The 19972-nt window shown below is 40.3% G+C and overlaps 1 protein-coding gene across 8 annotated transcripts in view; it reads right to left on the bottom strand.

Annotated features, from left to right (window-relative positions):
- Positions 1 to 19972, bottom strand: part of NDEL1 (nudE neurodevelopment protein 1 like 1) — a 73688-nt gene that overhangs the window by 28843 nt on the left and 24873 nt on the right. For all 8 annotated transcript variants that reach the window (XR_004055071.1, XM_030923663.1, XM_030923664.1 and 5 more), the window contains 6 exons: positions 13309 to 13406; positions 11814 to 11967; positions 10778 to 10926; positions 8671 to 8807; positions 6460 to 6633; positions 2233 to 2324 (listed from right to left, as the gene is read on the bottom strand). Coding sequence is in view for 7 of the 8 variants with exons in the window: in XM_030923663.1 (XP_030779523.1) it covers positions 2233 to 2324; positions 6460 to 6633; positions 8671 to 8807; positions 10778 to 10926; positions 11814 to 11967; positions 13309 to 13394 (792 nt within the window). In the remaining variant the exon portion in view is untranslated. The remainder of the gene's footprint in view (positions 1 to 2232; positions 2325 to 6459; positions 6634 to 8670; positions 8808 to 10777; positions 10927 to 11813; positions 11968 to 13308; positions 13407 to 19972) is intronic.

Genomic DNA, 19972 nt, shown 5'->3' with positions numbered 1-19972 from the left:
ACAGTCAGCTACAATACGAAATATTAAAAAAGCCGGTATGATTTTGAGTAAATTACAGTTAAAGAACAAAATTCTCAAAACACATTTGCTGAGTGGCACAAATATAAAGACCCACCCGACAGTCCAACATCTCCTCTGTGATGACACAGTAAATGACACACATACGGGCATTGTTACAAATGCTGTTTGACTGATTTTCCATTTTTAGAACCAACCAACAGAGAGCTCACACAGCTAGTAGAGGGCTCAGAAAGCGGAGTGGAAGTGTCGGGGGAAGAAAGGGAGAGAACAGAGAGTTAAGATATAGCCTTATACTGGCCAGAAATGGTGGTTCACACCTGTAATCCCAGCACTTCGGGAGGCCAAGGCAGGCAGGTCACCTGAAGTCAGGAGTTCGACACCAGTGTGGCCAACATGGTGAACCCCGTCTCTACTAAAAATACAAAAATTAGCCAGGCATGGTGGCGGGTGCCTGTAATCCCAGCTACTCGGGAGGCTGAGGCAGGAGAATCACTTGAACCCAAGAGGCAGAGGTTGCAGTGAGCCAAGATCATGCCACTGCACTCTAGCCTTGGCAACAAAGTGAGACTGTCTCAAAAAAAAAAAAAAAAAAAAAAGATATAACCTAATACATTCGAAAATGAAAGTTTATGAACGTTAATTTTTTTACAAGAACAAAAAATAAAAATAAAAATTTGGGAGGAGGTGATCTAAATTCCTCATCTCTGCTTAAAGTTGAATAAATCAAGATAAACAGAAAAATAAGCATATTATTTCAAGTACTAAAGACAAATACTCCAACACAGAGGATTTTAAAATGGTTATCTTGGGAGTGAAGAAAGATTACTCTACGTACTATAGGAATGACCTATGCACTTTACTTTGTATTTTAACTTTAAAATGCAGGTTTAATCTGATGGTCAGAAAATAACCCCTATGATGAGCTGAAACAGGCAAACATAAGACTTGTGTCTTAGCCTCCCATATCTGCTTTAAAGTATAACGCAATTTCTACATTTTTTAGAAAGTGTCACACACGAAAATAAGTGAAGGGGGTAGTAGATACTGGGAAACGGCAAGGGCTGGAGAGGTAAAACTCACTAAGGGAAACATGAATGGAAGCTAATGCTAGAAATGCAGACTTGATAGTGGCATAAATCCACATGGTTCTGCAACTGTTTCCAGTAATTCAGATGGCAGACCTTCTATGTGGCCAGAGAGACCATGAAGTAAGTCAACAGTGACAGAGTAAGAGATGTGTGAGATCACCGATGAAAGAAAGGAAGTAAAAGCAAGAGATGGCAGATAAAAACAAACACACCAAAAATGGGGTAATACTCTTGATGAGGTTAAAGAGTAGGTATGATACAGAGTAAAACACTGACTAAGCAGAAAAACGGATTTTTTTTTTTTTTTTTTTTTTGAGATGGAGTCTTGCTGTCTGTTGCCCAGGCTGGAGGGCAGTGGTGCAATCTCGGCTCACTGCAACCTCCGCCTTCTGGGTTCCAATGATTCTCCTGCCTCAGCCTCCCAAGTAGTGGGATTTCAGGCACCTGCCACCACGCCAGAATAATTTCTGTATTATTAGTAGAGATGGGAGTTCACCATGTTGGCCAAGCTGGTCTCGAACTCCTAACCTCAAGTGATCCACCCGCCTCAGCCTCCCAAAATGCTGGAATTACAGGTGTGAGCCACCGCGTCTGGCTGGGTTTAATATTTCAGAAGCAAAACTGTTCTGGAATACAAGGCTCACACCAAGGAGAAGGCACTGAAGTTGAGGTGGCCAAGGAACAATAAGGTGGGCAAGACTAAGAATAGAGAGTAATGCCATGAGCCAAATGTTAAAGTCCCACAAGCACAAGACAAGGGAATGACCAGGAAGACGGCAGACAACAGTAAAGACCAGGATGAGGGTGGTAGAAGACACACAGCAGGCCTTAGACAAAGTATTCTAGACAAGGACAGAGGCGTCGTGCTGTTGAAACAGGAATGGAGAACAGGAAGAATGCCCCGGTGGGAACCTCAGAGCTCAAGGTACAGGCTCTTGTGCAGGGGCATCCTGAAGGGTCATCTGGACTAGCCTCTGGCCAGTCAATGGATGCTTTTGCCTGTCAGCTTCATGACAGCCTTTACCACGGGAAAGTCTCCTTTCTTTCTCCCCTCACTTCAAACTAAGAAATAATTCAATACCTTGTCAGTAGAAACACCTAGTGATAAATAATTGAAACTTACCCCTACTTTCCGTAAAAGATCCCCCACGATGTTTAGTGCTGATATCCTAGCAGAGGGAGTTAGTGGACTGGTACCAAAACCGTTTGGTATAGCTAGAGAAAAATAAAAGCTGAGTGATTACACTTGCAGTTTCCTTGATATTTGGGTTTTGTTGTTGATGTTACAACGTAGTGTAACACTCAACGCAATATCAACAAACAACTTCCAACTATGGACAAAGTACAGATACCATAAATAGGCTTAACCACTCTCCAATGGGTGGATATTTACATTATATCAAATTTTTATTTTTATATCAAATATATATAATTAAATTATATCAAGTAATGCTACAAGGACATATACTCTTACACATCTAGACAAGTATTTCTGGAAAAAGAGATTCCTAAAAATAGAACTGCCGGCTCAGGCATACATCCATTTTTTTCACCTTGACAGACCCTGCCAAAATGCTCTCTAAAAAGCCTGTACTAACATCAGCAATCTATGTGGGGGTGCCCTTGATAATACTAGGTATTATCTTTTTTTTTTTTTTTTGGACAATTTGATAGTCACGTTGTTTTACTTTCTATTTCCATAGTAACTAATCATTTGAATCTCTTCTGAAAATCAGCTGTTTCGTCTTTGTATGTTTCTCCACTGGTTTATCTTTCCTCCTGTAATCTATCTGTAAGAGTTCTATACATTCTGAATATTCACCCTTTCTCTTACATACATTGTATCTCTCAGTGTGACATTCATCTTGTAAATGCTGTGTTTTGGTAGGAGAACCTTTGGCTTCTCCATCTTAATGTCATAATCTTTCCCACACTTTCTCTTAGTATTTTTCTATGTTTTTTACATTCAGATCATTTAATTCACCTAAAAATTATAGTGTCTATAAGACACATACCTAATTTCTTTCCTCTAAATGGATAGCCAATTGTCCTAGTATCATTTAGGGAAAACTCATCTCATCTGAAATGGCACTATAACTATAAACTAAATTCCCTAAATATATGAATATATTTCAGTTCCATTGAATTATTAGCCTATTCTATCAGAAGTATGCTACTTTAATTATTATAATGTTAAAATACATTTTGATATCTCAAAAAGCAAAGGTCCTTCTTGTTATTAGCCTATTTCAAGCTCTTCTCAGCTGTTCCTGCACATTTACTATTCCAGAATAATTTTAATACCAACATAGCAATTTTTAAAATCGTGTTCGGCTTTTTATTAGAAGTTGAAATTATAGATTGACTTGGGAAGAATGGATACTGTAAGAAAATTCAGTCTTCCCATTCAGAATCATAGTATTTACCATGATATTTACCCACATCTTCTTCCGCACTCAGTAAGGTTTTCAGTCGTGCACATTTCTTAATTTTTAAGAGATAATATGACATCATGATTAAGGGCTCTTGAGCTGAACTACTGTATACAAATCCAGTTCAGCCATTGGGTAAGTTACCCATATGTAAAAGGGGATAAATAACATCTACCTCATCATAAAGTTGTTGTGAAGTTTAAATTAGTTAATGTACTTTAAAAATGCACGTAGTAAGTACTCAATAAAGGTTAGCTATTATTTTTTATGTTTGTTTTCCACAGAGTGCTAATCAGCAACGAGAACACTTGAGTGGGGTTTTTGTTGTTTCTTATCCTTCTTCTCCTCTAGAATGCAATCTCATTGCAGGCAGGGGCTTTGTCTTACCACTGCGCTCCCAGCATCTAGAAAAATGCATGACATATAATAGGTGCTCGATGTGCTATAAAACACTGCTGTACTGTTCTTGGCAGGGATTTCTAGATCTCATTTTTCCCTATTTGAGTTTTATATTTTAGGTGTTATTAAACCTGTGCTTTTATGGTAAGGTGCATTAAATGCTTTTTAGAAACAAACATTGTAGGCCAGGCACAGTGGCTCACACCTGTAATCCCAGCACTTTGGGAGGCCGAGGTGGGTGGATCACCTGAGGTCAGGACTTTGAGACTGGCCTGACCAACAGAGCGAAACCCCATCTCTACTAAAAATACAAAATTAGCTGGGTGTGGTGGAGGGTGCCTGTAATCCCAGCTACTTGGGAGGCCGAGACAGGAGAATTGCTTGAACCCAGGAGGTGGAGGTTGCAATGAGCCAAGATCGCACCAATGCACTCTAGCCTGGGCAAAAAAAGCAAAACTCCGTCTCAAAAAAAAAAGGAAAAGAAACATTGTAAAAAATAAAATACAATTAAAGACAGACCACTTCAGAAAGACCAGCTCTAAGATCTCACCGATTTCTCTGACTACCTGCTGCTGCTCACAATTCTGTGCTTGCTTTTTTTTGGCGGCGGGGGACGCAGTCTCGCTCTGTCGCGGAGGCTGGAGTGCAGTGATGCAGTCTTGGCTCACTGCAAGCTCCGCCTCCCAGGTTCACACCATTCTCCTGCCTCAGCCTCCCGAGCAGCTGGGACTACAGGCGCCCGCCACCACGGCCGGCTAATGTTTTGTATTTTTAGTAGAGAGGGTTTCACGGTGTTAGCCAGGATGGTCTCAATCTCCTGACCTCGTGATCCGCCCGCCTCAGCCTCCCAAAGTGCTGGGATTATAGGCGTGAGCCACTGCACCCTACCAATTCTGTGCTTTCTTGTAATGAAATTGCAGTGATCTAGTACACAGCAGCTTTTACGTTAGCCCGTGAAAATTCATGCTATTGGTTCCAGCCTAAAAACGTATATATTAAGCAAATATTACTGCCATACAGTTGGCACATCTCATGATGTGCCAGAGCAGGCTCCATGTCCTGCTGACTTCCCAAGTCCCTGAATGAAAACTCTTAACGGGCTATTTAAAAAAAAAGTGCACCACCTATGGGTGTCACCTCAACTGAGGGTTTTCAGTATTCTGATGAGTCTTCAACTAAAGGATTTTCAGATCTGCATAATTCTAATCAGTAACATAAAACCAAAACTGTTAGTCCTCAGATGTAATTGGGAAATCTTCAAATACACAAGTGGCTAGTCTGAAAAACTGACCGCAAGGGCTCCTGGTGACTGCTAATAATCTATTGCCTGCCCTTTGTCCTCAGCAGTAAACCTGGCACATACTAGTGCAATTAGTAACACCTTATGACCATATAGCACTTTCACATACTTTATCTGATATCATCTCGTAACAAGGCAAAGACAAGTGGAATTATCTACTGAAGGGCCACTGAGCACTTGAAATGTGGTTAATGTGACCAAGAAACTTAATTTTATATTTTATTTCATTTTAGTATACATTTAAATAGCCACATGGGCTGGTGATAATATACTGAGTAGCAGAGACATACAGAGCTCACTGTACTAGCTGCCCACACAGCATTCTGAAAGAGAAAACCCCATATTTTACAAAGGGTGGGACGACAGCTTCAATATAGGGTGGGGAAAAAAAAGCATGGGGGGATGAGAGTAGCTGAAATATGAACTGCGAGCTGCAAAATCTAAACAAATCTCAATTGAGAGCTTTAGGATTCTATTGTAAGGTTCTATCTAGTGGCTACTAGACGGTTTTTCTGCTTATGTGGATTGAGAAAAACACACTGGCTGATGGCAATGTGAGTATTCTGTATGTGCCAATCATCAATTACTCCGAATGATGCTTTTGAAAATGGCAGCTCCTGAAGCATGTAACAGAATGGGCATGTCTACTCAAGCTGGTCTTACATGAGTCTGAAAGGCAACTTAATGATTCTCTGTACATTCTATGTAGAAACATCTCAGGTCTCCCAGGATATGGAAAGTGGCAAAAGGAAGAAATAAAACTGTATTTAAATATCATCCCCAAATCTGTATGTGACAAAGAAATGTGCACAAACATACACAAGCACACAATAGAAAAAAAAAACTCAAAATGTTAATGGTGGGTGCCTGTAAGTGGTAAGATAACATGATTTTTATTTTCTTTTTTTTCTGTGTTTTTAAAATTTTCTACCTAAACGTACTGCTGTAATCGCAAAATCTATTGCTATCATCAAAAAATAAACTTTCCTTAAAAACCTTTAACTTTTAAAAATCTCATCTTAAATGTAGCCATTGTTTCACTGTTTCCTATGTATGAGTGGCCTAGGAAAACAATTCCTTCTTCTGTTTCACATAGCACTAGACTTCACCAACTTTTAAACTAAAATTACTCTTTAAACCTTAGCAACCGCCTTCAGCAACAAACCCCCTTAAGCTGATCATCTAACACACGGCCTCAAAAAGAAAAGACATTACAAACCTTTCGGTGATGGAAAAGTGTTCTCCGTTCCTTTGCCAACGGGGGTAGCTGGCAAAGAGAGTGATGCTTGGACGGCGGAGTCCATCTTTTCACAGTCTAGAGTTGGAGAGCTAGGAGCCGACTTTCTAGTTACTTCCTGTTGTCTTTCCCGAACTGCTAGTTCTTGCCTTAGATCTGTAAAATATTCCAAACAAGGGCAGGAATACTCACTAGAGGGAGCAAATATATCAAGAAAAGTGACATCTAAAATGTCATAAAGACCTTCTTCCTAAATTACTATTTCTCAAAAACGAATTTTCTATTTAATTATTAACAACTTTATTTCTAGGGGAATAAAAATGGCAAAACTACTGTCTAAATTATCTTTTAGAATTTAAAAGTGTTATAATCTGAGAGAAATTACTTATGTTCGTATGCAAAAAGTAACAGTGCAGAGTCCACGGTACAATTCTCACAAAAGTAAATATTCTTCACCAACTCATTTGCTTTTATTTTCAAATGATGTAGTTTTGGGGTTATTGCAAAATCAACTAAGTGCATTTTTGTAATTTTAAATGGGTTGGCATTAACTATTATCACGATGAAATATTTAGTTTTAGAAAAGAAGTATTCAGAGTGGTTTAAATTTTTGTCATTCTTCTTGCTTTGTTGCCCAGGCTAGAGTGCAGTGACACAATCTCGGCTCACTGCAACCTCCACCTCCTGGGTTGAAGAGATTCTCCTGCCTCAGCCTCCCAAGTAACTGGGATTACAGGGGCACACCATCACACCTGGCTAATTTGTTTTCTATTTTTAGTAGAGACAGGGTTTCACTATGTTGGTCAGGCTGGTCTCGAACTCCTGACCTCAAATGATCTGCCAGCCTCAGTCTCCCAAAGTTCTGGGATTACAGGCGTGAGCCATCACACCCAGCCAATATCAGGTTTTTAACCCAAAATTAATGTTATCTTTTCCGATTATGCAATTTAACCTACAGAATATTTGCTTACGTTAAAAAAGGAACAAAGTCATCCCCCTTTTGGGCATGTATCCAAAAGAATTCAAAACAGGATCTCAAAGAGGTATTTGCACACCCATGTTCACAGCGGCATCATTTGCAAGAGCAAGAGATGGGAGCAACTCGATGTCCACCCACAGATGAACAGATAAAGAAAATGAATACATACAATGGAATATTATTCAGCCTTAAAAAAGAAGGAAATTTTGTCACATACTACACATGGATAAACCTTGAGGACATTATGCTAAGTAAAATAAACCAGTCACAAATACTGTATAATTTCCCTTATATGAGGTTTCATAGAAAGTAGAACTGTGGTTGCCAGGGGCTGAAGGGAAGGGAAAATGGGTAGTCACTATTCAAAAGGTATAGTTTCAGTTTTGCAAGATGAAAAAGTTCTAAAAATTTATTTACACAACAATGTGACTATACTTAACACTACTGGAGTATACACTTTAAAATGGTTAAGAAGCCAGGCACAGTGGCTCACACCTGTAATCCCAACATTTTGGGAGACAGAACCAGAAGGATCACTTAAGGCCAAGGGTTCAAGACCAGCCTGACCAACATACTGAGCCCATCTCCACAAGAAAAAATTTTTTTAATTAGCCAGATGGGGCCAGGCATGGTGGCTCACGTCTGTAATCCCAGCACTTTGGGAGGCCAAGGTGGCCGGATCATGAGGTCAGGAGTTCGAGACCAGCCTGACCAACACAGTGAAACCCCATCTCTACTAAAAATACAAAAATCAGCTGGGTGTGATGGCAGGCACCTGTAATCGTAGCTACTCGAGAGGCTGAGGCAGGAAAATCGTTTGAATCTGGGAGGCGGAGTTTGCAGTGAGCCAAGATTATACCATTGCACTCCAGCCTGGGCGAAAGTGTGAGACTATGCCTCAAAAAAAAGTTGACTCTAAGCTTCTTCTGGCATAAGGGACAGTAAGGTAAGGGAAGACAAACACAATTGTCCCTCGGTATACATGGGGATTGGTTCCAGGACCCCCACGTACACCAAAATTGGCGCATACTGAAGTCCCACAGTCGGCCCGTATATATGAAAAGTCCGCCCTCCATATACAGGGTTTTGAATGGCATGAATACTGTATTTTCAATCTGTGTTTGGTTGAAAAAAATCAGAGGATAAGTGGACGCATACAATTCAAACCCATATTGTTCAAGGGTCAATTGTATTCTTTAAGTTATAGATTTTACCTCTTGCTTCATCCTTTAACCTCTGCACAGAGACCAACAAAGATTCCTTTTCATCAAGTTCACTTTCTAAAAATGCGTTTCGTTCAATGGCCTGATTTAGCCTTTGTTCAAAGTCTTCCAGTGAAACTATTGTTGCCCTAAAAAGAAAAATTAGTGTACATGAATTAAATAAATAACATGTGCAAACAGATAGTACAAAAGGAAACTGTCAGTTTATCTCATGACATTTCCTGACCTAGCCAGCCTGGTCCCATTCAAAGAAGATGATCCTGCCCCTTCCTGACCACTGCTGGCACTTAGTGTCTCTATCATTTGGGCAATATATGCAATATATTCTCTTAAATTCCCATCTATTCCTTAATGTTCCCTACGGAAAGGCTGTTTGTTACACTATTTATATCTCCACTGGGTTTTGAACACAATACAATTTAAGTTTACACATTTTCAGAAAGAAAACTTTTCAAAACTTGTAATATATGTAAGAGTTTGTTTAAAACATTAAGTCCCGGCCGGGCGCGGTGGCTCAAGCCTGTAATCCCAGCACTTTGGGAGGCCGAGACGGGCGGATCACGAGGTCAGGAGATCGAGACCATCCTGGCTAACACGGTGAAACCCCGTCTCTACTAAAAATACAAAAAAACTAGCCGGGCGAGGTGGCGGGCGCCTGTAGTCCCAGCTACTCGGGAGGCTGAGGCAGGAGAATGGCGTAAACCCGGGAGGCGGAGCTTGCAGTGAGCTGAGATCGGGCCACTGCACTCCAGTCCGGGCAACAGAGCGAGACTCCGCCTCAAAAAAAAAAAAAAAAAAAAAAAAAAACATTAAGTCCCAAGTCAGGGAACCTAAGGCCTATTCACACTGACTTCCTAGAACTAAATCAAAAGGAAAACCCCAACTTTCCACATCTAAGTCACAAAAGGACCAGAGTCACAAAAAGACCCTTTGCTTGCTGCAACCACTCAGACATTTGCATAGGGTGTCCCTTTGTAACTTCAACTTCACTTCAGCCTCTGACTGGCTGCCCTCCACAACCAATCAGGCTGCTGCCTCCTTTACGCCCTGAAGCAGCTTGCCCACTGTTTTTAACTAGGGTATTATCATAGTGAATGTACGTATCTGTCACCCCCAATGGTAGTGACCAGACTAGCTCCGCATCTGTAAGTTTAGCATCATGTCAGTCACTTAAGATTACTGGATAAATATTAAGGAAGGAAATACCAGGAAACAATTATAAAGCAATAGGAATTAAGTTTGGAATGGTTAAGAAACAACTAATTACAGATGCATAAAAGTTTGGCAACAGAGATAACAAGCCACTGTAGGTTGCTCAGAAAATGTGAACTGAAATCAACATTTTAAGAAAATCTATCAGTCAGTATTAAAACAAAAGAGAATAAAAAAGAATAGAAATATAAAGACCTATCAGCTAGAAGGTAACTACAGAATCCAGGTATAAGATGTGAGGACCTACAGGAAGTATGGAAGTGTTAAGAGCACAGAGGGAAGATGGGGGAATGCATGAGATAGTTTTTAAAAAAAAAAAAAAAAAAAAAAAAAAACCTAGGCTGGGGGAGGTGGCTCACGCCTATAATCCTAGCACTTTGGGAGACCGAGGCGGGCAGATCACTTGATGCTAGGAATTCAAGACCAGCCTGGAAAACATGGCAAAACCCTATCTCTACTAAAAATACAAAAATTTGCTGGGTGTGGTGGCACATGCCTATAATTCCAGCTACTTGGAAGGCTGAGGCACAAGAATCTCTAGAACCTGGGAGGCAGAGGTTGCAGTGAGCCGAGATCATGCCACCACACTCCAGACTGGGCGACAATGCGAGACCCTGTCTCAACAAAAACAAAACAAAACAAAACCAATAGGATCGACCATAGTGTATGAAAGAAGGAAAAAAGAAAAATTGAAAGAGAAAAGCTTTGAAGGGCATTATCTGGGAGATGAGGATTTGGGGTTCCTTTCCATCCGATGAGTTACAGGTGACATGAAACACCAGTCGCAAATGTTCTGGGACTAAGATCTAGGGGAAGAGCCTAATAAAGATTTTAATCACTAATTACCAACGTGGTTTTTTCTAACAAAATGCAGTCATTCGTTTACCTTTTGGCTCGCTCCAGGTCGTCGTTGGCCTGCTCCAGCTCTCTCACATACTTATGCAACTGCTCCTTAATGGCCCGAGTCTGACTTAAATCATCTTCTAACACTGAGACCTGCTTATAACTCTGTGCATATTGATGCTCTAGCTTCTCCTGAAGGCATCAGTATAGGAAAGTACATGTCATTAATATACAGTCCTCTTTAATAAAGAGGTAACTCAAGTTAAAAGGGTGGGGGGGAACCCGAGGAATTTACCCACACTCTTGTAACAATTATTTTAAAAACAACTAAATGACACATTCATTCTAAGTACCTAAACTCGTGTTAAATTCTGTCTACCATTCTCCTCTCAGAAAGAAACCCAGTAACAATGTCTCTGAAAAGAAGTAATATAAAAAACCCTTGCCTCAAAATCCCCAAACTTGTTGAGGAAACCTCTGGGTTTTCAGGCTAAACGCGGCCCAGGGTAAGCACAGAGTTCAAATTCCCTACCTTTTACCTGCCCACCCAACCTTCCCCAAACCCACCCACTGCCCAGACACTAAACACCCTCAAGCACGTGGCTACAGCAGATGGTGAAGGGCAGAGAAAGGAGTTAATCCTTTTGCTCCTGAAAAATTCCTTTTAGAAGGGAAATTTTTAACCCAAACTGAACTCCAAAACTGAAAGGGCTATGAACAATAATGAAATAAATGCATATTCCCTATCAATATAATTATATACATACAGCAGAATGACGCAATCTATCTGTCAAAACAAATAATCAGGTAGCTTTTGAAAATTATAGGAACTATAATAATATAGCTAGGAACATTATAGCTAGAAAAGTGACAGCTACAAAGTTTCAAAGTGAACTCCTAAACTCTAAACCATCTTTTCCCCTGGTTCCATGAAAGAAAACATTTTATTCAAAATTTCACTTTAAGCCTTTTTTTCAAACTATTTTTTGTCACCTGCTTCTCTTAAGCACCTGAAAAATATATTTCTCATTTTAATAAAACCCAACACATTAGACACCAGCGTCTATCGCTGCAGTTACCTTTAATGCCTCCACTTCATATTTCAGTCTTTGGTTATCAGCCTGTAAGTCTCTATTTCTTTGTTCAGCCTGTACTAATTGTGCCTCCAACTCTGCTTCTAATTCTCTGCTTCCTTCCTGGAATTCAACTAGCTCATCCCGAGCTTCCTGGAAGCTAATCAGAAACAAAGTGGGAAAGACGAGTTACACTAGGAACCACAAGGATTGTCTTGGAGGTGATTCTATAGCAATTCGATAATTTTTGCTTGAATGCTAATGCTGTCATAAAATATAAAGACAATCTGTTTTGCATCTCTTACTGTATATATTCAGGGTTCAATGAAAATGACAAGCCCAAAAAGGAGCCACAAGTTAGTGATTATAATATTTAAGAAAAGTAAGGCTACATGGCTCAATACTATTAGCTTCTTCCACCACAGAACTCAGATGCGAGAAAAATGCATTTTTGCTTTCATTAAAGTAACAAATTTGGCATTTCCTTCTACGATATTCAACAGACATCATATTCACATCACCATAGAATTGCTGCATATCTCTCTAAATACATTTATTCTCATGACTATTTCAAAATTAGGTAGTTATTACATTCACTTCTGTATCTTTTTTTATTTAATGCATTAATAGAGAAGTACCTATTACTATGCCACAAATTAGTTTAATATTTAGATAACTTTTTTCAATATAATTGATTTTCTTTGTAATTCTATTATTCTATGCATTTAAAAATATTATGCTGAGTCCATAGGCTACCCCAGCCTATTAAGACATCTATGACACAGAAAAAGATTAAGAACCCTGCCATAGATACACACCTTTCATATCCACTGGCACAACAGAATAACTGACTTCGGTAACAATAATGAAAGGGCAGTAAAAGGTTTGATAAGACTTAGTAAACTCTGTTAACCAAAATAGGAAAATGTATCAATATTTTATTTAGAAAGATCCCATTTTTAAAAAAGAAATTTGAGACAAGTTTTGGTGCTTAAAAGGTTGTTACCTAAAAGTTCTTCCAACCAAATAACTGAAATTTTATAAAACGTTCCATACCCCTGAAGCTCCTCCCGCTCCCTCAAAGCTTTGCTGGCTCCAGACACTGATCATGCTTGCCTGAGGAGAACGTAAAGTCTGTTCTGTGGAGCCCTAGACAGTTTATCAGAATCTCCAAATGACCAAAATGATGAGGCAGAATCAGTGCCCCAAAGCACACCAAAGAGGGCCCGGTCTACTAAAAAGCATAAAGGAGGCAAACGACCGGAAGAAATCATAAATGACAGTTTTCCTACTATTTTAATAATTTGAACAATATAAAGACTTATGGCATGTTTACACTATTTAAATATAACCAATGTGGTGACTGTTTCTAGAATCTCAATCCTAGAATCCTAAATCTGCAATTCTAAATTTAGCTTTATGTTAAAAAGAAAAATGCACAAACAAGACATGGTGTATTCCAAACGCCCTCTCCTACTTTTACTGTGCTTTCCAACATTACCTTTGCTTATACTTCAAGGAAAGTTCCTTCCAATAAGCAGTTTCCTCCTTTAAACTTGAAAAATCTGGTATATCTTCACCATCCATGATCAAGAAAGCCTGTGAAATATTAAGGACAAACTGTTAACAAATTAGCGAACAGAGAAATCTAAGCAAAAGCATAAAATCTGGGACAACACTGAACTGCAGCATTCTGGAGGGAGTAAAACATGAGCGATCCAGTGGCTAACTCTCTTCCAACTCAGGCACGTCAATCACTTCACAGCTCCACTCTCAGGGACCGCTAGTATTGTGAATGAGATCATGACAAAAGTCCTTTGATACAAAGCAACAGGAGGCACTATCAGTTGCAGCATAGGTGCTGGGTGACTTGGGCCCACAGAATCACCCTGCACAGAGGTGTAGCGTCGGTTTAAGGCCACGTGGTCTTCTGGGAATCGGGAGACAGAAGCAAGCTTATTGTCAGAGATGCTGCCACCGCATGCATGCCCTTCCCAGGGGTACAATTGCTTCAAAATATCTGCTTGGAACATTTGATACCAGGTGACCCTACTAGAAAATCAGGCACCACAGTCCCAATAATTTACTATTATCAAATTTCTAAAAACTTCCAAAGCTTCCTTCCAAAAGTCCACTCATCTCCAACTTCAATGATCTCTCTTTCATCCTGGTTCTTCTCCCAAGGCATTCAGAGAGGGGGGAAAAAAGCAATTTAATTAACTTACATTTGGACTGGCTACTTAAAACTCCCAACTGATTGCCAGGCCCACTCTAGAGGCATGCCTACCGTCTCCTAGCACTCCCTCCCCACACATCCCACTCTATATTCTGGCCATACTGTTCGAAACTGTCTTAACACACCATGCTCTTTCAGGTCTGGAAAGCTACTCCAGGTTTTCTCTACCTGGAGTGGATCCCCTAAATAGGAAAACTTCTATTTATCCTTAAAACCTAATTGTCATCTTTTCCAGAGAGGTTTTCTTGCCCTCCATTGGACAGCATTAAAATCTCCTGCATTCTTTGCTACCTCTGTACCCCACACATGCTTTCACTGATACAATTACCACAGAGCAATGCATTTGCTTATACCTTTGTGTCGCCTGTTAGGCTGGTTTACTTATTTCCGTTTCAGCCCAATGCCTGCACAATACTGGATACTCAATATTTACTGAATAAAACCATAATTCATTCAACCTATTCCATACTGGGCAGCAAGAACTCAAAACCAGCTTTAAAAGTACATTAATAGGCAGGATGCAGTGGCTCACGCCTATAATCCCAGCACTTTGGGAGGCCGAGGCGGCCGGATCACGAGGTCAGGAATTTGAGACCATCCTGGCTAACATGGTGAAACCCCGTCTCTACTAAAAATACAAAACATTAGCCGGGCGTGGTGGCAGGTGCCTGTAGTCCTAGCTACTCAAGAGGCTGAGGCAAGAGAATGGCGTAAACCCGGGAGGCAGAGCTTGCAGTAAGCCAAGATTGCGCCACTGCACTCCAGCCTGGGTGACAGAGCAAGACTCCATCTCAAAAAAAAAAAAAGTAAATTAATAAAAACCTGGAGATGCAGAGAACTTCGAGTTTATCTAGCACAAGCCACTCAGGAAGGTTTAGCAAAAAAAAAAAAGGAAAATTATTTTTAAAAGAATGAACGGTTAAATCTCTCTGCGTCATCAAACACAGAACACAGTGGAAGTTCAATAAATAATTTGAATTGAGGCTGGGCACGGTGGCTCATGCCTATAATCCCAACACATTGGGAGGCGGGAGGCTGAGGCAGGAGGACTGCTTGAGCCCAGAAGCAGTGAGGCTGCAGTAAGCCATGATTTTGAGGCTGCAGTGAGCCATGACTGTGCCACTGCACTCCAGCCTGGGTAACACAGCAAGACCCTGTCTCTTAAATAAATAAATAAATAAATAAATAAATAAATATCTGAACTGATTTATAATCATCCTTTCAATATTCCCTCTTGACTTTCAAAGTACCACTTTATTAACATCTGAATTCCTATTTCAGGAATGGAGTGAGCAAAAAGATGTGTGGGTAGTTTACTTCTACCTCACAATGTACCACCATATATTAAATCAATATGAGAAAATTCATCATTATCAGTTAGACAAAAGTATTAATCTGATACATGGGCAGCCACATTCAGTCACTGACATAGGCTCAGTACAGCCTCCACATCGAAGAACAGGGAGCTGATGGGATTTCTGGGAAGAACCTTAGAGATAACCACTGCACACTAGCTACCTCAAATCATCATCATCCGGCCCTGAAATACAAATGGACAACCAAGAGCCATCTGATAAATAAGAAAATCCAGTAGCATGAATAAGAAAATTTTAGGACCTACTGAGAGGAAACAGACAATTCAGGAAATGAGATTTTTTCTTATACAAGAACTCAGGAGGTACTAGACAAAGACTTAAAAAAAAAAAAAAAAAAAAAAAAGTCAGCAGGGCTACCTCCTACACATTTCCTGAGACAAGTACAAAAGAAGGGAGAAAATCATGACCTGGACAGCATGGGATGCAGGAAAGACAGGCTCCAACCTAGGGCTGCAATGAGAAGTCCCAGGATGAAGCCCAGTCCATCTGGCCCATAGAATGCTTCAGACAGATGGACAACACCGAGAAAAACAAGGAATCCCACAGAACAGATAGCATAGAGCACGAGTAAAATGCTAGATATATTTAAGGTTGTAGTGAAGACGTGTTACTCTACTGTCACTAAGAAAAAGAGCAATTTAAAAGCTCAGGAAAATAAAAAAAGCAACACAAGAAAGTCCTGATCCTTATATAAAGCATTTTGTAAGTTAATGATTTCAACTCTAAAATTTGTAATGTATTGCTTTTATCTTATTTGAGGCAACTGGGATAAGTTCCATGACTGTGTAGCCATTGATGAACTTCCTGTTTTTGGTCTTAGCTTTGCCCTAAGTCCCATATGCTGCTCTCTTGGAAGCTTCCAGGATTTGGTGAACAAAATTGTATTCTCGTTTTTTATGCCCCTCTGGTTTTGTAGCCTTTGATGATAATACCTGTCAGCCTTGATCTTCCCAAAATGATTACTTCTTGCCTTTTTAGCTTATAATGATTTGGCAGCCATCTCAGTCCCTGAAATATTTTGTCATGCTTTGTATTGCCCCTAGATTACCTATCTGCCTTTCTGGGGCTGAATGCCTAGTGCTGCTTCTGTACTGAACATTTGATTGACCGGCTGGATCAGTTTTATTTTGAGTTTTCAGTACTCTTTCTGTTACTGTGCAGCATTTGATGATATTGCCAATAGTGTGGTCTGTGAACCGGTATCATTAGGAAAGTTCCTAATGACTGTTAGATACCTTCCTTGGCATCGATCATTTATTTGAAGGTGTTTAAATGTGGAGCCAATTCTTCCACAAAAAGAGTTAGGATTGTTTTGAATCTATAAATGTTATTCAGGAGTCCACTTCAAATCATTTCCATGTGGGGGTATTTTTTGTTGGTTTTGACCCATTTACATAGTATCAGAGGACCTACTAGCAGCTAATGCTTTGAAGGGCGCTTAAGTAGTGATCCCTGAGGAATAGCATTGTTTACCCCTCTGGATGTACTGCGAGTATCCATTTGTCTCTGACTTTTGGTTCTTGAACAGGGACATATTCCTAATACAACACCAACTTTTCCATGAGTGTCCCCTAATAACTCAGGTTTTAAATAGCCTTTTGCATGAAACTTTTTGAGAATCAATTTCTGGCCCTTGCATCCTCTTTGTCCAACTACTTACATTCAGTGTCAAATAATTCTAGCAAAATTATTTTACTTCACACTCATTCTTTATTTTCTTTTTTTTTTTTTTTTTTTTTTTGAGACAGAGTCTCACTCTGTTGCCCAGACTGGAGTGCAGTGGTGCAATCCCAGTTCACTGCAACCTCCGACTCCCGGATTCAAGCAATTCTCCTGTTTCGGCCTCCTAAGTAGCTGGGATTACAGGCACACACTACCACACCTGGCCAATTTTTGTATTTTTAGTAGAGATAGGGTTTCACCATGTTGGCCAGGCTAGTCTTAAACTCCTGACCTCATGATCTGCCCTTCTCGACCTCCCAAAGTGCTGCCATTATAGGCGTGAGCCACCACGCCCAGCCACATTCTTTATTTTCTTGCTGAATCTTACGTGAATTGAATGTTGACCATAACTTTTCTAATCAACAGGCTATTTTCACAACCCACTTATTGGCCCCTCTAACAGTATTAGGTTACTATGTTGGATATAATTTACTAAAAGGACCATCAGCTCTTCCAGATCAAACCAACGTAAAACATTTAACCAAGAATAAGTCATAGGAGCAGCATAGCATAGTAGTTAAGAGCCCAGACCCTGAAGCCAAACTGCCCAAGTTTGAAGTCACACCTGGAAGTTCTGATTTGCTACTGATGCATCTACTCACTACTTGGGTGACTTTGGGCAGGTTACTTAATTACTCAGTGCCCCATTTCATTTCCTCACCTGTAAAATGGGGATAATCATTAAAATGAGGTTATGAAGTGAGCTAATATTTGTAAAGTACTTAGGACAGAACCTGGCACATAGTAAAAACATAAATGTTCAATAAGTTAAATAAAAATTGGTAGTTCAGGCCAGGCGCGGTGGCTCACACCTGTAATCCAGCACTGTGGGAGGCCGAGGCGGGTGGATCACGAGGTCAGGAGATCGAGACCATCCTAGCTAACATGGTGAAACCCTGTTTCTACTAAAAATAAAAAAATTAGCCAGGCGTGGTGGCAGGCACCTGTGGTCCCAGCTACTAGGGAGGCTGAGGCAGGAGAATGGCGTGAACCCAGGAGGCAGAGCTTGCAGTAAGCCGAGATTGCGCCACTGCACTCCAGCCTGGGCAACAGAAGCGAGACTCTGTCTGAAAAAAGAAAAAATTAAAATTAAAAAAATTTAAAAAAAATAAAAATTGGTAGTTCAATAGCAGAACTTTCAAGTATGACCACAAAGTAAACAGGCTTCAAAATTTAAAACATGCAGATGATTATTTAAAATTGATCATTTCGAGAAGCTATATGCATATTCCAGTGATATCACCATTGCTGAAAAACATTTCCAAAAGTTTTTATGAATAGCCTTTATGAGCCACATTAAGAACAAAGCAGGCGAACAAAGCAGGCCAGGCGCAGTGGCTCATGCCGATAATCCCAGCACTTTGGCTCATTTTAATGATTATCCCCATTTTACAGGTGAGGAAATGAAATGGGGCACTGAGTAAGTAACCTGCCCAAAGTCACCCAAGTAGTGAGTAGATGCATCAGTAGCAAATCAGGCGGATCACTTGAGGTTAGAAGTTCGAGACCAGCCTGGCCAACATGGTGAAACCTCGTCTCTACTGAAAATGTGAAAAAAAAAAAAAAAATTAGCTGGGTGTGGTGGCAGGCACCTGTAATCCCAGCTACTCAGGAGGCTGAGGCAGGAGAAACGCTTGAACCCAGGAGGAGGAGGTTGCAGTGAGCTCAGACTGTGCCACTGCACTCCAGCCTGGGCAACAGGGCGAGACTCCATCTCAAATAAAAGAAAAAAAAAAGAACAAAGCAAACCTTCTTACTTTGTAGTCACACCTCATCTTTATTGCTTCCTAACAGGTATTATCCAGCTCTATCGCCCTACTTTCACCCATCAGATTTACTCTTTCTAAAAATCAGATTCCGGCCAGGCATGGTGGCTCACGCATATGATCTCAGCACTTGGGAGGCTGAGGTGGGAATGTCACTTGAGCGTAGAAGTTCAAGCCAGCCTGGATAACATGCTGAAACCCCGTCTCTAACAAAAATACAAAAATGAGCTGGGTGTGGTGGCATGCACCTGTGGTCCCAGCTACTCGTGAGACTGAGATGGGAGGATCGCTTGAGTTAGGGAAGTTCAGGCTGCCGTAAGCCGTAATCGTTCCACTGCACTCCAGCCTGGGTGACAAAATGAGACCCTGTCTCCAAAAAAATGAAAACAAAAATCAGATTATTTACAAATAATAAAATTTGCTACCACTGCAGATACTCAAATGACAGGTGGGCACCTGAGGCAGGAGAATCGCTTGAACCCAGGAGGTGGAGGTTGCAGTGAGCCAAGATCGTGCCATTGCACTCCAGCCTGGACGGCAGAGGGAGACTCCATCAAAAAAAAAAAAAATTATTATTCTCTGCCCACCCCCACCCCATCTTTATTTAATACCAGGTCTCAATATGGACAGAGTCTCAAAAGCATGACAATTTTTACGTAAAGCATTATCATACCATGTATGACCTTCAGAAACCTAGCAACAATCAACTCATTTGAATTTAAAACAGCCCGTCCAAAATGCCTTTTATTTACAAGGAAATTACTCTGTGTACAATGGTAAGAAAATCTATTTTCAATATTGTTTCTGGTTAACAGTTCTACGATGGACTAATGACGCTGGAAGAGTTCTTTCAGAGCTCTTCCATGTTGGTATGTTGGTAATACATGCCTTTTTACTGAAATTCTACTGCTCTCAAAGATGACATTTACAGAATTTTTAACTCTTCGAAGTTGATCATAAACATGGTCTCTCTTTGATTCTATCAGACTTCTTTTTCTACTTTATGGAGTGCTCAGAAACTTACGTCAGAAGTAATTTTAAGCTTTAGTAACCAAATTTATCTCA

Source organism: Rhinopithecus roxellana, chromosome 19, assembly GCF_007565055.1.
Source record: "Rhinopithecus roxellana isolate Shanxi Qingling chromosome 19, ASM756505v1, whole genome shotgun sequence".
Lineage (NCBI taxonomy): Eukaryota > Metazoa > Chordata > Mammalia > Primates > Cercopithecidae > Rhinopithecus > Rhinopithecus roxellana.
Note: the sequence above shows the minus strand (reverse complement) of the source record. Positions and strands in the feature narration are given on the sequence as shown.